This window comes from Cicer arietinum, chromosome 3 (genome assembly GCF_000331145.2).
Source record: "Cicer arietinum cultivar CDC Frontier isolate Library 1 chromosome 3, Cicar.CDCFrontier_v2.0, whole genome shotgun sequence".
NCBI lineage: Eukaryota > Viridiplantae > Streptophyta > Magnoliopsida > Fabales > Fabaceae > Cicer > Cicer arietinum.
In genome coordinates this window covers 43,775,003-43,792,666 of record NC_021162.2, presented here as the reverse complement: position 1 = coordinate 43,792,666, position 17,664 = coordinate 43,775,003, and the positions used below count along the sequence as shown (strand labels likewise).

The following is a 17,664-nucleotide window of genomic DNA, read 5'->3' as shown; positions in this document are numbered from 1 at the left end:
TTAAAATATGAAAGATTGTGATATTGATTTAATCAATTGAGTATGATTCTTTGAGAGATCAAATTGAATATACTACTCTCATTTTAGAATTTGAATAAATTTATTTTTGAAAAAAAGTAAAATAAATCAACATGTTTAATTATTGGTCTGATTGTCTTTTCATTTATATTTAAAAATTAGATATTAAATTTAATATGTCAATTTCATGAATTATTTTCTTAAAATACCATTTATATTTAACAATATTTAATTTAAATTTTTAGTTTTTAAAATAAATTAATAGTATTAATTAATTATATGTTTGATATAAAATAAATGTAGATAATTTGTTTTTAAAATAGTATTAATTAATGATCCGTTAATCTAATTATTGATATATACTTATATTTAAATAAAAAATTATTATAAGTTCTTTTGAAATTATTTAAGAAGATATAAATTTTTTTCTTCTTTATTTGTAAAGTTCATTCATAATCAACTTTTGATTTTTCATTTGAATTTTTAAAATTTATTGATTATAGGCTAAATAGCACATGTGGTCCCTTAACTTAATTTTAGGTAACGTTTTAGTCCTTTATCTTTTTTTTTTTTTCCCATTTTAGTATTTTATGTTTTTAAATAATTTCAATTTTATCATTTACTTGGATTTCCGTTAAGGCAACGTTAACAAATTCCCTCCACCATTTTCTTCTCAGATTTATTTTCTTTCACATTTCCAAATCCCTTGTTTGATCTTTTCCTCTCCCACTCGTTTTCTTCTTCCATCCATGAAAAATCATATTCACGATTCCCAAAACTCAAAATCCATGGCCGCCTCATGTTCAAATGGGTCAAATACACAGTCCGACAACTATGATTCTTTCGTTTCCAATTGAATTCGTGAGCTACCAAATTGTCAAAATAGGGTCCGAACAAAGGAATAAAATTTTGGGGTTGTAGGAATTTTGTAGGAATCCAATTCGTGATTTTTTTTTCTTATTGGTTTTCTCATATTAGGGTTATTATATTTATGGTTTTTGGTTCAGATTCAAAATTTGTTATTCGATTCTAGTTGGTTTGGAATATTGAATTGTTTCTTATGTATTTGATATTAGTTCAATTAAAATAAAAATTAGTTTGATGTTGTCTTTGTTCATCAATTGTAGAGTTATGATATTGAATATAGATGCAATTACTTTGTTTGAGATTCAGACTATAGGCCTTAAACACAACAGAGAACTCCACAATAGATACATACACAATGTTTAGAGTGCCCCCAAAAGAAGTTGAAGATTATAGCTCTTAGGAATGTCATTTTGAAGATGTATGGAGAACACAAGTCAACCATTATAAATGATGTTGCAGCTAATTTTATGCGTTTTGTTTAGTGTAACATGTTTTGTTTTATTGTAGATCTTAGCCCTGAAATGAACTTATTGTAGTTGATGTAATTTTCTGAAGGTTGATGTAGTAGATTTGTTGTAAGTGTGCAGTAATGATAGAGTTTGTTGTATGACATTTAGAACTATTCATGTAATTTACTTTTGCATCAATTATGGCTCCAATGATCTTGGTTTTTCTTTCTTTAATTATTATTGTCAATTTAATGTTTGATTTGTCTGCAATTGTATTATTCAACATTAAATTTAAATTGATGAAAAAATAAGGATCAATTTGTATTATAAAAAAGGAATCGTGCTGCTATGAATCTCAGAAAATCAGAAAGATGTAGTATGCAGAAATTGAGATGCAGAATTCATTCATTCATAATTCTACTTCATTCATAATTCATTCATAATTATGTTCTTGCTCTATTCATAATTATGCTTTATTCATAATTTTGTTCCTATCTGATTCATAATTATGCTTCATTCATAATTTTGTTCATGTTCCATTCCTAATTCATTCTTAATCCTTGCTTAATCCTGCTCCTGCTACATTCATTCAAAAACTGAGACAATGACACAAAATGCCATCATGTTCCTGTTTCATTCATAATTCATTCATGCACATAATTCATTTCACAAATGTACTCAATTCCATTCAAAACAAAGTAAACATGTTTCAAGTGGTACAAAAGACACAAAATGGCATAAGGTGATCATAAACTGACATAAATTGCTTGACTAACAAAAAGTGATCATAAACTGACCGAAAGTGTTTAACTAACAAAAAGTGTTTGATTGAGGTTAAACAAAATGACATATCTAAAGGTGACATATCCTTATATTATATCCTTTATGTTTTGAACTTTGGCTAAAAGTGCTTGATTAAGCTTGAGCTTATGCAGGCTGGGACTGAGCTTGTGCAGGTCAGGACTAAGCTTGTCCAGGTTGGGACTGAGCTTGTGCATTCTTGGGTCTTCCTCTGGATTTGAGATATTGTATTTTGGTGTGGTTAGGTTGAGTTAGGGCTTGTGTAGGTTAGGACTTCTTGGGTCTTCCTATGGATTTAACAAGTTGTGTGGGTCGGTTTATCTTGGGTCTTCCTCTAGGTTTGATAGGTTGTACTTTGGCTAGGGCAACTTGAGTTTAGGCTTGGGCAGCTTGAGTTTGGGTCTAGTTAGGTTGAGTTTAGGATTGGGCAGGTTAAGTTTGGGCTTAGGCAGGTTAAGTTTGAGTCTGAATTTCTTGGGTTTGGCTTGGACATGATGCCTTGATTTGACCAAGTTATTTACATTGGGAGCACTTACTTGGAAACCCTTTCATACTAATCATTGTTGAGTCCTTATTATTTTCATCGTTGTCTTTGTTCCTTCATCTTTTGGGCCTTTCTGGAAGCCTTTGTGATGGTGGTGGTAAGACATCAGGATATGGAGCCCATATATTTTGTTCATTTGTTGGGTAAATAATAGGTCGGTAAAAATTTGCATATGTCTCTCGCCTATAATATGCTGGAATCAAGTCTTCTGGATTTTGTTTGAGGAAGTTGCAGCAACAAACTGCATGGCAGTAGGGAATTCCAGTAAGCATTCACTTTCTGCATGAGCATTCTCTATTTTCCAGTGATACCACAAACTTGTCCCTTGTGTGGTTGATGTTACTAACTCCAAATATGTTTTCACCAGAATACCTTGTTTTATAAGAATAAACATATAACCAAAATTAACACATGACATAATTAACAAGAATTAAAAAACAATCATAGCATAACAACAATTAAAAAACAGAACCACGATATTACCTACACATCCACATTCTAGGTAATTCTTGTTCATTTTTTAACTTTTTCTTAATTTGAGGCTGAACAGAACAAATATACCTTTCTAATGTAGTTCTATTTTTTGTCCACCTTTCCATTAAGTACAATTTGATGTCTTCAAACATTGGCATTATGGGTTTCCCTCTAGGTCCAATTATGACACTATTGAATGTCTTTGACATATTGTGGACAAACACATCACATTTGGAATTAAAATTGAATATTAACTTTGACTAAAACCTTGGTGAAATCTTCACCAAATATTTGTAGGCCTATTTGTTAACCTTCCTCAACTCTTTCATTTTCTTCCCCATGCTTGAGGATATGTTGACTTGACTTCCTTCCACATCAATTTCTTAAGTTTCTTCCTTAGGTGCATTTTTCTGAAGTTGTTATAGAGGTGTCATACACAAAACCTTTGTTCAACCTCAGGAAGCAATTCATCCATTGCAGGAAACAATCCATAACATAAACAAGAGAAATTAACACAAATAAATAAATTAACATAAATAAGCATATTAACATAAATGAATAATGATTAATTGAACTTAAATGAATACATTTTGTTATACAATTTACTCATGAGATATAAAAGTGTAGAATTTCCATGTTTGTTGTCCACCCAAGTCATCATTTAATAATTTAAGGAACAAAGTCCATGAATCTCTAGTTTCACCTTCAACTACAACCACAACAATTAGAAGCATTTGGTCATTTGGGTCTCTACCCACAACAACAAGAACCATACCCCCATAATACCCTTTAAAGAAATAACCATCAAGACCAAATATTGGTCTACAAATCAGGAAACTCTCTTTACATCCATTAAGACACATATATAGGCGTTGAAAACTTGGTAAAAGCGGTATGTCCACATAATCTTTATTAGTTACCTCTGAATTTGTAGTTTGGCCTTGTAACTTAACAGTACTATTTAGATTTGATCTTAATAACTCATGATAGTAATCATACAATCTTAGATATTGCTCTCTGAACGATCCATAAACCATATCAATTACAACTCTATGTGCCCTGAATGCCTTCATCTTACTCACTCCAACATTCCACTTTTGATGAACCTTGTTAGAAATATTTGTAAGTTTTATGTTCGGGTTCTCTTTCACTATTGAGTACAATCTTTTCCCGAGCCAACTTGATCTCATAAATTTGACCTTATACTCTTTATTGCATGAATGTGTGTCAACTAGTTTTCTAAGTTGCCATGTATCTTCATCAAGTAACTTTGCACAATAGGCAAACCACTTACAACCTTCCTTGCATTTAACTCTCACTCTTAGATTGTCATTTTTTATAAACTTCAAATCCCTCCCATTATGAATGGCATATGTTGTCATAGCCTCCTTAAATTCTTCTTTATCGGTGAAAAGGCTTCCTAAAACCCATTTATAATCTTCTAATTTTTTTTTTGCATGATAAATAAATGATACTTCTCTTTAGCGCCCTCTTCATCACCATTTTCTTGTGATTCATCACTCTCCAATTCCTATGTAAAATACTCTTCATCAAATAATTCATTCTCAGTTTGCATTACATGCTTCTTTCTATTTGAAGCCAAATTAAAAGTATCATCACTTGACACATTAACTTCCTCATCTTCATCCACAATATGTTTTTTCTCAACACAAATCTTCTTACGTCTCCCTCTTTTCTTACCATTACTTTATTTCTTCTTTTTACTAGTATTAGACCATTTCTTACTTGCATCACGCCTCTTCTCAATTTCACTTGACACTCGGTTTCGTTACCACCTACCCCTCATTGTCATTCAAGTCCATCGCCACCTATTTGGACCTCATCAAACCCATCATTCATGGGCAATTCATCATCTCAGTCTCTAAAAATTACATTAACAACACTATCTTCACTATCAGGCCCAATATTGTCTACTGTTTGGGTTGCATTTTGGGTTGGTTCGTGTGTATCATTTCCTACTTGGGCAGCTTCTTAATGTGCCTCTTTAGCTTCATCTTTTTGAGCCTCTGCTAATTATCCACAAATATGGACCGAGATACTGGATGAATAAGATACAAATTCACTTTTCCATTAGCCTTGGCAAAATTTACCATTTTCATTGCTCCAATGTCGTTTTCCAAAAACTTTTTCTCACCATACACCTCATACCAAACACTAATAACTTCATGATATCCAATTTGTTTAATAATATAAAAAATCTCAAAGTAACTCCACCTGTCAGCATCACATTTTCAATTTGACACTTCACCTTCGTACATTTCCATTGGATCATCCAAAAAATACCATCCATAGTAGACATCAACAAAAAAAACATCCATTTTGCTTTTTATACATTGAGAAGACAAAAAAAATAACAACTCATTAATAGAAAACTATAATCAAATGGTAGGGACCACAAACTTGACCCCATAATCTTAGAAAAAGAGGAAGGAATATGTATTTGTGGACCACAAACCCTAGACCCAATAAACTACACATGCAAGAATCAATTTATTCAAAAAACAACACACATGCAAATAATAAATACCATAAGGACCCAACTAAACCCTAAACCCTAAAACAATTCAGAATCACTAAACATCATAATCATTAAACACATTACATTTCTTCTCTTGTCAATTTGGATTTACGATTTCTTGAAGCTTGATTCTGACAGTTTGTTCTTCGATTCCTTCTTGTTATCGTTGAAATGAATTTACGATTTCACGGATGGGAAAAGAAAACTAGAAGAAGAAAATGAGTGGGTGAGGAGAAGACCAAACAAGGAATTTAAAAATGTGAAAGAGAGAAAAAAGTGAGAAGAAAACGGAAGATGAAATTTGTTAACGTTACCTTAACAGAAATCCACTTAAAGGGTGAAATTGAAATTATTTAAAAACATAAAATACTGAAATAAAAAAAAATTAAATATTACCTAAAATTAAATTAAAGACTCATATATATACTATTTAATTTTGATTATATTAAATTATTAAAAATAATAACTTATCACATCATTACATATAGAGTGAAACAAATTTCAAAATGACAATATTTTAAAAAAAAAGATATTTATTATTTAACATATAAATAAAAATTAAAGAAATTATGAATGGTTACAGCACATCCAATCAAAAAATTCAATATATATTTTCAATCAAAAAGAGACATTTGAAGGTTGTGTTGTGTGTGACAATTAAGAGCGATAGTGTGTAGTGTACGACACAATCCCCTCTTTAATTGTGGCTACCCTCCCCCCACCATCTCACTCACTCACTCACCATTTTCTCTTTTCTTTCTCTCATTGGTAACAGTAATTTTTGTAATAGCTGCCAAGCGCCGTTTCCATTTCTTTTACCCCTCTCTCTCTCTCTCTCTCTTCCTTTTTCAAAATCAAGTTTTTACTCATTCTGATCATCATGCCTCCACTCTCTCAGTGCCCTCCTCCATAACATTGCAAATACTAACAAATAACAATCATATATACACCAAAATCAATATTCAAATTACAAACCAAACCCAAAAAATAATCATCAACATGGTGAGCAGTACAAGTACTATCAATTCAATTTCTTAACTTTTCAGCTTCCACCTTATGTTCTTTCTATATTCCTTTTTCAATTTGTTTTGTACAAAGTTAATTCAATTCATCTTGATAAACTTTGTAGTTTCTGTAATTTTATATTTACCCTTTTGGTATTTAAAATAATTAACCCATTTATTTAACTACTTGAATTTTATTTTTTTGTGCACAGTTCATTTGTTCTTCACCTAATGTTGTTCCTCGTTGGCTTCAAGTTCTTCTCACTGAGAAATTCTATAACGCTTGTGTAATTCATGAAGATGCAAAGAAGAATGAAAAAAATGTGTATTGTTTGGATTGTTGCATCAGTCTCTGCCCTCACTGTGTTTCCCCTCATCGCTCTCACAGACTCTTACAGGTTCTTTCTTTTTTTCTGTCTTTATCTAATTATTTAATTAATTAATTAATTAATTTGAATTTTATTTTTTTCAGATTAGAAGATATGTTTATCATGATGTTATAAGGTTGGATGATGTTGCCAACTTAATTGACTGCTCTTCTATTCAAGTAAGTATATTTCTTTTTTTGTATTTTTATTTTGGAATTCTAATTGAATAAAGAAATCAAACTACAAATTTATATGAGCAAATGAAATTGTGTAATTTCCTTCTCAATTATAATTTCTGATAATGGAATTTCTTTTAAATTGGAATTTAGGTTTTGAATTTGAGTTTATAAATGAAGTAGTAAGTAGGAACTGCAAAAGATTAAATAGTAATGACAGAAAGAAAGCAGAAGAAGAATAGTAGTAGTAGTATTATTTATTAATTTTGAAAATTGAGGAAATTTGTGTTTTGTGTAATATACCAAACAGTTTTACAGAACAAACAGTGCAAAAGTGGTATTTTTAAATCAAAGGCCACCAACAAAAATCAAAGGCTCCGGCAATTTCTGCAGCACCTGTGACAGAACTCTGCAAGACCCATACCACTACTGCTCTCTCTCTTGCAAGGTTCCTCCTCTTTTCCCACTACTACTCTTTTCAATTTCTCATTTTTTCAATTCTCATCATTCCCATTTCTTTTCCACTTTTTGTTTAAAAATATTGTTTATTTATTTTTTACATTAGATGGATTGAATGGTTTCTTTGTCATTTAATTGGATGGATGATAGATGGATTTTTTGATTTTTTTCATTAATTTTTTAGTTGATAAATAGATTAATGGTTTTTTTTATTAAGATGAAGGTTAAAAAAATGATAGCAAAGAACTTCAAATTATCACTAATCCAATTTCTTCCCACGTTTTATTTAAAAAATTTGTTATTAGTTTTTTTTTTCTTTCTCATAATTGCTTATACTTTATGCTACTAAATTCTTTTTTGTTTAATTGGTTCTTTTTTTGATGAGTGATTTTTGTATGATTGTATTTTTACACAGGTGAGCCACCTAGTGAAAACATTGGGTTCACTATCTGGTTACCTTTTCGAGTGCAACTACATGCCGTTATCAGATTCTGGACTTGACGACGGTCTAATTATGACTCCTGATTCGGTTCTTGAACCGGCCGGTTCGAACCGTACTTCATCCGGTTCGGGTGGTTATGACGGTGTGGATTGTAGAACCACCCTAGCTTGCACGGCTACAACTGAAATTGTTAGAAAGAAGAGAAGCGGTGTTTCCACTTTCCGACCTCCGTGTCGGCCTGCATGCTCGCCGGTGACGGAAATCTCGGTCAATCTGATGAACAGGAGAAAAGGAACGCCGCAGAGGGCCCCACTTTATTGAGAACACAAGTTATTATTATGGAAGAGTGTGAGGGAGTGGAGAACAATAGGCTTTAATTGAAGAAAAAAACTTTTGGATATTTTTATAATTATTATATATCATCATGATTATGATTAAATATTATTAATTTAATCTTTTGAACTCTCAGGGAAGAAAAGGCTATGTACCCTGTGCTATGATGATATGATGTTACGGGGTTTGTTTTGTTATATTACAGTGTAATGGGGCTTATTTTTATTTTACCTTATGCTACATTTTCACAGTTCCTTCCCGAGGCTTATTATTATTATTATTATTATTTTGTTGTCTCTTGAAAATTATTTATATTTTATTGGATTCAATCCAATCCAAATACTAGTTCCGTATAGGTCTCATTTAACTTGGGTGTGTTGGGTTTGGTGCTGTCTATATAGATTAATTATGATCTAAACGTGCTAGGTGCTATATATAACTTGCTCGTAAGTTTTATTTTGTTTGTAGCAAGATTTTCATAAATAAACAATCATATAATTTTACTTGGTTAAATTGACTAAGTTTGAATGGACTATGGATGTCTATTTATGAAATTTTCTTGAATAAATTATCAGTATTAAGAAAGATAATAAATTTAAATTATTTATTTTTAAAAAGAGAGTTGTTATATAGTTTTATAAATTAGAAAAAAATACGAAATATAGTTAAATATCTAAAGACAAAAAAATGTTTTCAGGTAGTTTTATTTTTGGTGACGGAATTTGAAGGTAGCTATTATTGTCATAAGTTGTAACAATCATATATGAAATAAAAAAGATTTTAATCATAAATATTTATTTTTACATTTTGTTTTAATTATCTTTAAGCTACACTTGTCTTTATCATAAACTTGATCATAATTTGAGTTTTTTCAAGTTAATTATAAGTGAACAATTTTTGTAGGTGTTTTATTGTGAACTAATGTTTAAAAGTATTTGATATTGTCATCATGATCCATAACAAAGGTCTCTTTGTCATTTACAAGAAAAATGGATTAGTTTTTCCGTGAACATCTTTATAAGTAATCTACGTTGTAGATCAGTATTTAAAATCATTAAAAATTCTAATGAAATTTAATACAATTCTTTAGAAATATAGAAATAGCGTGTAATCTTTTTGTTCAATTTGAGATGCATTTTTATTTATTTTTATTTTTAAATTCAATATAATTTAAATAATTCTTAAAGTTATAAAAATGAAGATGATAATTATCATTTATATATAAGAGACGATGTCTATGATCGTTGAAGTTTTAAATATTTTTTAAATCTAATCTATAATCCATATTAAAATTTACTTAGAAAATGACTCTTAGATGTCAATCCAATAAAATTATAGAAAAATAAATGTATTTTCAAAACTCAATTCAAAAATAAAAATAAGAAAAATTGTTTACTTAAACTATCAAATCGTCTTATCAATTATGTTGAAATTTGAGATATCGTTAAATCTCTATCTACAATATGCCATCTCTACTTTAGAATTTGTCGTGTGTATTTCATATTTGATGTTCTTACATGAGGTTGGTTTGAATATCTAAGACCTAAGAATTTGGTCTCTTTAAGTGAATAATAAGGAATATGAACCCTTATTTTTTGTGTGATGCTTGATTTTGAAGTGGGGGAATTTACATTGTCATTATCAAGTTAATCACTACTAAAAGATATTTTATTTATTTTATAATTAGTGTCATTTTAGTAAAAACAATTGTCTCAAACTAAATGTCATACAAGTTTCAATGCAAATTCAACTATTTTTTTTCAATACTACATTTGAATAATTATTATATGCACAATTTACAAATTATTGTACTTTACGTTAATAATAATGAAAAAAACACTAAAAATTAATATGGATAATTTAATAAAATAAATTATTATTTTTTCTTTCTAATTATTAATTTTTTAATATATATATATACCTCAAACTATACTTATAAAGAGATACAGAGAGTATTTGATACTAAGCACGCTGTTTGAGAATTGAAGAGTGTATTTAAGTCTACATTAATTTTTGCGGGTGTATTTGAACTATGGGCAATGTCTCACCTAGGCCATAATGTTGGACATGCACAAAAAGGGAAAAGTAGCGAATCAATTGTGTGTAAATTATGGATGATTTTAATTGTTTAACCTGGATCATGCAATCTAAATAACATTTTTTTTGATAATATTTGGAAAAAATTTGAATTATAAAGCTGAAAATAGAATGGTCAGCAGAGCAAAATTGAGCTAATTTTTTTGGCTTGCATGGTTGAGGAAAAAGCAGAAAGCTACATTTTTAAGGAGTGGCTATGCCTGTCCATGTCCCACTAATCTTATTGTAATCCTAGAATAGCAAGTGTTGGAATAGTACTGCACTAGTTTGTCTTATTTTCTCTCGTTTCTTCTTTGCTTGTTTGTGCAGCGTAGTGACAAAATTCAAAGACATTTTTTGTCTTTAATTTATTGCTACTTGTCCCTATCCCAACCTCGCTGTATTTTGAGGCGTACAATGAGTAAACTTGTAACTTTATAATTTATTTCAACTCCTAACCATCTAAATCTTGTATAATTAAACGGTGGATTTTGTTTCTGTTTTTGAGACGGTGTTATAAATATCCTTAATTTTGAAAGAGTACTACTTATCAAAATTATTCTTTTTGGTTTCAAAACAAGTATCTTTTTATTATTCTATAATCTCCCGATCACATAGAAAATGTTATATTTTTGTTGTGTGCAATTCTAAAAATACGATTAGTTGAGTTATTATAATGGTAATATAACGTCATACCACTAGAATACTTTTATTAATTATAATTAATGTAGTTAAATACATTGAAATATAATAAATAAGAATATATTAATAAAAAATAATTAATAATTTATTGGTATTCTAAAGTGATAATTATTTAAAGATAAATTACAAATGAGATGCTTTTCATGTATCAAAATGAGTATATATTAAGAAATAAATATTAATTCAACTTAAAAAAAAAATTGCTAGTATTTGGATGACTTATATAAAAAATGTGTAATTCTATTATTTTCAATCATGTAGATTAAATGCTAGGTCATTGTTTCAAAAGGTCAAATTGATGTTGTGAGCGTGGATCAATGCAAAGAATTGTAAATGGATTTTATGATTTTAATTTCTAGTGCTTACAACTTTGGGGACGCTTAGGATTTATAGACTCGTAATTTTTTAACCTTTCATGTTTGGTGTGGTTTTTTTAACGGTGTGTTAGGCTCTATACATTTGTCTTTGGGGTTTGTTGTTTTTATCAAATTTGAGATTGTCTCTTAAGCTTATGTAATTTTTAGTACACTTTTGAATTTGTTTTAATATAATTTTTGGAAATTTCTAAACAAATTTCACTAAAAAAAGAAATAAATATTAGTTAAAGATAATAATTATTCACTTATGGTTGATATATTCAAAAAAAATGTATTATATTAAAAACTATAAGTGACATTCACTTTACTGTAATTTATTTTAGTTAAAATAAAGCATTAAAAAAATTTATAATATTTTTTTAGAAGTATATTTTTATTTATTAATATATTATCTTTATTTAATACAAACATAGGATGAATACTTTTTTTGAAAGGCAGACGAATCAATTTAAATAAATTTAATACGTTCTATATTTTCTTAGAGTGATAAAAAAGTCAATCATAATTGAAGATTTTATAGATACAAAATTATATAATAATCAATTGCTAAATGATTGATTGATAGTTCACTTTGGCTTTAATCTGTTTTTCCCTAGTTGATAAAAAAATACTGTTTTTACTTAACTGTTTACACTCCTTCCACTAAAATTAACGATTGATTTGAATTTAAACCGTTAAATAATTAAATTAAAAAACTAAGTATAAGATGGTGAATCGGGCCCAAACAAGTGATAGACCTAGAAGTAATAGAATATGCGACGAAATAAGAGAAAGTCTGCAAATCTCTTAATTATTGGTTGGCAAGTGGAGTCCATTTGACCCACCTTACCTGAGCAAAAGGCACAGATACTTGTCGTTTTCAACTTCTGGGTAAAAGGGTGACTCTTCATGTATCATATCTCATTTAATATCATATCCTATATAAGCCTAAAAGCAAAAATGACATTACATCTTCAAACCTTTTATTTAACGTCTTCTATTATTATTACAAAAAAACATTGGTTCCATGCCCCAACCGTCCTTCTCAACTAGCATAAATAATCAAGTATTGCATGAATTTGGATTAGTTTTCCTCTCTTGTCCTATGTTAGAAGGCTGTGTGTGCGTACGCTTATTAATTCACTTTTGTCTTATAGTTTACATATTTGTCTCTTTCATGCTGAAACTATGCAATTGCATCATTTTTTTCTTCTTTTTGGATATCAAAAGGCACGATGCACTCTGGGTCAGCGGAGAGGCTCTAGTCTTCGCATTATTCCGAGATTTTAACTTCTAATGCTTTTTTACTTCTTTTCAATATTAAATACAACAAACAAACAATAGTTCATATTTATTAAAACTAGTGAGTAAACTTTCCTCTCAAAAAACAAAAAAAATTGAAAAGTAGTTAGTAAGGTTCTTTATTTTTGTTGGTATAATCATAAAAATGCATCCTACAAAATATCCAGCTTAAAAATATGAAAAATGCTAAAATGTGGTCTTAGGGTACTTGTTAGTATACTGAATATATATATTTTAGTTTAAAAATTGTACATTTCTTTTTCTTAAAAATTGTATATTCTATTTTAAAAATATACAATTACTATTTATTGAATACTTAACATGTGTCTTTAGAACACATGTTAGCATGACCTATAAAATATATTTTAATTGACATATTAGATGAAATATAGGTTTTAATCTACATTAACTCTCTTCTCCACACTTAAGTGTGGCATGATAACGAGTTTGTTTGAATTATGGTGAACCACTGTAATTTTACAAAAGTTGCAAATTTTAACTTTGTAAAATCTACGTAGTTTCATATAATTTTGACAAACAACAAACATGTATTTAATTGAATTTGTTAAAATAATGATTTCTCTAACATAAATATGAGCTACCTTCTCTAAGTTGCAAGTTTACATGAATGAAATAAAGTGAACACTCATAGTTAATATATCAATGATAAATCATATTGCATCAAACTTCTACTTCATCTTAGGAATTGTAGTTACAAAGTCCATGACAATTCCGTTTCATTTCCATTTTGGTATGTCTAGATTGCATAACATGCTAGCTTTTGGTCCTCGATCTTGACTTTCTCGCACAATAAACAAGTTTACACATGCTTTGTTATATTCTTTTTCATCCTTGACCACCAAATCATTTTCTTTAAATCCCGATAAATCTTTGTGGCTCCAAGAAAACTTGATTTGCTTTTGTGTCCTTCTATTAGTACCATATTTTTTCTTTTAACATTTTGAGGTACACAAATCCTTTTCCTCAAATCTTAATACTCCATCTGCTTCGATCTAAAAGTGTCCCCCTTGACCATCCTCTACTATTTTTCTTATGGTCTACTATGACATTTTCCATCAAACTCGTAATTCTTCAAAAGTCTCATCCACCATTTTTGCCTCATTTTAGGTTCTTCTGATCAAAGAGGTATTTCAAACTCTTATGATCACTTAGCACTGTAAACCTCTTCCATACAAGTAATGCCTCCATATCTTTAAGGCAACAATTGTTGCCAATTCCAAATCATAAGTAGGATAATTCCTCCCGTGTATCTTTAAATGTGCTTATGCATAAGCTACTAGCTTTCCTCCTTGTATCGACGCACACCCTTAACCTTGATATGATGCATCACAATACACATCAAGTTGTCCTAAAGGATGGAGTAAGATACATACTAGTGATTTAAATAATCTTTTCTTTAACTCGTGAAAATTTTCTTCGCAATCATTCTTCCATTCAACTTTTCCTCGTTAATTGAGTCATAGGCAAGATCTTTGAAAATCGTTCTATGAATTCTCATGTAATAACCTTCCAAACCAAGAAAGTTGCAATCAACGATCTCACCATGAAATCAATCAAGAATATCATATCTTATTTGAATTGGAGATTGATTACAAGAACATTCTTGTTTATCAAGGATCATTCTGGTTTATCAAGGAACAATCTAGTTTTTTATAAAAGATAACTATGTTTTTTCTTTTCTTTTTAAGGACAATTAAAATAAATCATTCTCCATAGTCCAAACCTCAATTTAAAAGAATATCAAGACTACTCAAAATAATAATCAAGTCCATAACTTAAGCTGAAGACCCAAAGAAGCAAAACAACCTCCATATTGATGACCAGATTGATATCCAAATTTGATGAGCTATGAACAAGGACAATAATGACAATAGTACATTGTTGTTGTACTTTTTGCATAAAGTTCAACATGTTTATGAGACCAAGGATTAACACTAAACAACTACTCAATCACTCATCCACATTTTCCATACAACACAAAACTAAGAACATTATGATTTTTAAGAAGAACATTATAGATCGAATAACACACATGCCTATTAAAATTCTCTTTGGACAAACGTTTTACTCAAGTTAAATAACAACTATAATGAGCCTTTTCTAACCTTCTCTTTATCTATAAAAGGAACATCAAGGTAAAAACAACTGCAAGAGTTTTTAGTACAATCATTCTAATACTTAAACAATCATACACAAGCAAAACTCCAACTTTCTCTTATTATATACAAGGATCTCTTTATTGAGTTATTGCTGATAATCAATATCAAACAAGTGTTGAGTAGGTTATGATCCTAAAACCTTTTATCATACACATCATTTGAAACTCAAGTCTATCACTTAAAACAGTTTGCGTATATTGTTAGATATGTGACTAAAATCTTTGGTTCCGACGAGAATATCCTAACAATTGTTTTCCTCAATAAGCTCTAGGTCCACGAAAGGAAATCCAGTTGTCCACTCCATAAAGCACTTTGGTATGAGAATCTCCTAACAATTGGTTTTTATTTATTTTAAAATTTAATCAAATCCAAAAGCCTCTTGCACGTCATCCAAAAAAAGGACACAACAAACCTATACACCCCTTCTAATCTGATCGTAGAAAAACGCTACAATAGCACCGACAATCTCCACACTCTCTATTGTCAGATATATGACTAAAATATTTGGTCCAAGAATCTCCTAACAACTGTTTTCCTCAGTAAGCTCTAGGTCCGTGAAAGGAAATTCAATTGTACAATCCCTCAAGCACGCCTCCATCTCAACTCAAGACGATAACTGGGAGACCACCACCAGCGAAGGAGAAACATGAGCATCCTCAGGTATAAGAACCTTTACATCTGGTGGAGAATCTTCCATTCCCTGCTTCTAAGGTCCATCAACCTCACACACAAGAGAAACAACATGTTACATAACACTTAGTAGAACAAAAGGGGTGTCGGCATTTTCCTATCTAGGATAACCACTAGGGATGACAACACAACTTACCCCTGTGGGTACTCACTTGAAACCGTCGTGATTTGTGTGGGAAAACCCATTTTCATTAGGTGCGGGCATATCCCATTTTTGCTCAACAAGGTTATGATAATCCGCTAGAAGCTACCGGCCAAATTGTATGTGCTAATTGTGTGCGGGTACAGGTTTGATATCCACCTGCACCCGAACCCGCTCCGTTAATAATATTATTGTCATTTTAAAATTTTATATATGTATATATTCAATATATTTAATATTTTTTCAATATTAAAAATTATAATAATCTTTCTATAGAAAATATGATTTTAATATTTTTTTTAAATTTTATTATTGTATAACAATGACAATTATTTTGTTGTATTAATTATAATACATATGAATTTAAATTTATTATTTTATATATATGAATGGGTGCAGATGCAGGCAGGGAAATTCGAACTCCGTCACGAGCAGGCATGGAGAATTAAATTTCACATCTGAGAAAAACGGGTGCGGGTGCAGGTTTTCCTTGACTTCTTGGATGCGGGAGGAAAAATCTGCCTTTGCCTTGCCCCGTTGTCATGCGTAATAGCCACCCCACGATCATTAATTATGTCATTGTGCAGCGCCTCTAATACTAAGTGAGACAATATCAAAAACTCCTCTCTCTTGTGAGCCATTCATGTGTGGAACACTACATCTCACATTGATGTAGCCATTACTCTACCGTATAACCTTCCCTGTTTGAGTCCCGATCGAATTCCAAGGTAGTAGGAATTATGTGAAGAGACAAAAGGTCACCCTATTTAAACTTTGGCGATCTCAAGAAACCTTAATCATTTCCTTAATCTTGTTGATTTTATATGTAGTCTGTTGCACAATCTTAAGTCCTACTGTCATACTTTCTCCATGTCTGAAACTTGTGTCTATATAAAGTCTCATATGGTGCCATTGCAATGCATTCGTGGAAACTATTGTTGCAAGTGAATTCAATAAATGGTAGCACACTATCCCAACTCACTCTCTCATCCAATACATATGCTCTAAGCAAATCCTCCAATTATTGATTCATTCTCTCTATTTGAACATATGTTTTTGAATGGTCCATGAAAACCAATCATAGCTTCGTTCCTAAGCTTCACATAAAGTTCCATAGAAATGTGACATAAATTTGGGATCTAAATTTGAAACGATACTAGAGGGAACCTCATGTAGTCTCACAATCTTTGCAATGTAGATCTCAGTCAGATTGACCATGTTGTTAGTAGTCTTCATATGCAAGAAGTGGTTGGATTTTGTCAACTGATCACTATGACCCAAATAGAAAAATTATTTTGCCAATTAATCTAGTATATACTCTTCCACTTTCATTCAGGTATATCCAAAGATTGTAACAACCATGCATGTTGTTGGTGCTCCACTTTCGCTTTCTAACAAGTTAAACACGTTGCTACATACTCTACCACATTCCTTTTCATCTTGGGCCACCAATAGTTTTTCCTCAAATCTTGATACATCTCTATTGCTATGGGATGAATACTAAACTTGCTTTATGAACTTCTTCCAAAATTATTCTTCTCAAGTTTGCAAAAGTTGGTACACATAGATTAAACTCGTTTGTCTTTCCTAAAACTATCATATTTCTCTTTGCTTGAATAAGTTGTCGTCCTGAGAATTCTCAATTTCCCCAAGTAATCCACTTGAACTCCTCATCATCCCTAACTTTGAAGGCCATTGTGAAAACTCCACATCTAAGTGCAAGTCTCGAAACACTTCCCATA

The 17,664-nt window shown here is 30.4% G+C and overlaps 2 protein-coding genes across 2 annotated transcripts; one reads left to right on the top strand and one right to left on the bottom strand.

Annotated features, from left to right (window-relative positions):
* Positions 1–3,755: 3,755 nt before the first annotated feature.
* LOC105852933 (uncharacterized) lies at positions 3,756–4,535 on the bottom strand. Its single transcript, XM_012719782.1, has one exon. It carries the CDS (start codon positions 4,533–4,535, stop codon positions 3,756–3,758), a length of 780 nt encoding a protein of 259 aa, XP_012575236.1.
* A 1,806-nt stretch (positions 4,536–6,341) lies between these two features.
* LOC101508954 (protein RGF1 INDUCIBLE TRANSCRIPTION FACTOR 1) lies at positions 6,342–8,728 on the top strand. The gene is made up of 5 exons (XM_004514151.4): positions 6,342–6,694; positions 6,909–7,094; positions 7,169–7,243; positions 7,551–7,688; positions 8,115–8,728. Exons 1-5 carry the CDS (start codon positions 6,692–6,694, stop codon positions 8,460–8,462), a joined length of 750 nt encoding a protein of 249 aa, XP_004514208.1. The 5' UTR covers positions 6,342–6,691; the 3' UTR covers positions 8,463–8,728.
* The last annotated feature ends 8,936 nt before the right edge of the window (positions 8,729–17,664 follow it).

What these genes read in the sequence shown, in the direction of transcription:
- LOC101508954 (XM_004514151.4), top strand. An exon ending in GCTCTCACAGACTCTTACAG is followed by an intron (nt 7,095 to 7,168) that starts GTTCTTTCTTTT and finishes TATTTTTTTCAG; the next exon opens with ATTAGAAGATATGTTTATCA. An exon ending in TTGACTGCTCTTCTATTCAA is followed by an intron (nt 7,244 to 7,550) that starts GTAAGTATATTT and finishes TATACCAAACAG; the next exon opens with TTTTACAGAACAAACAGTGC.
- LOC105852933 (XM_012719782.1), bottom strand. Translation starts at nt 4,535, where the DNA reads ATGACAACATATGCCATTCATAATGGGAGGGATTTGAAGTTTATAAAA.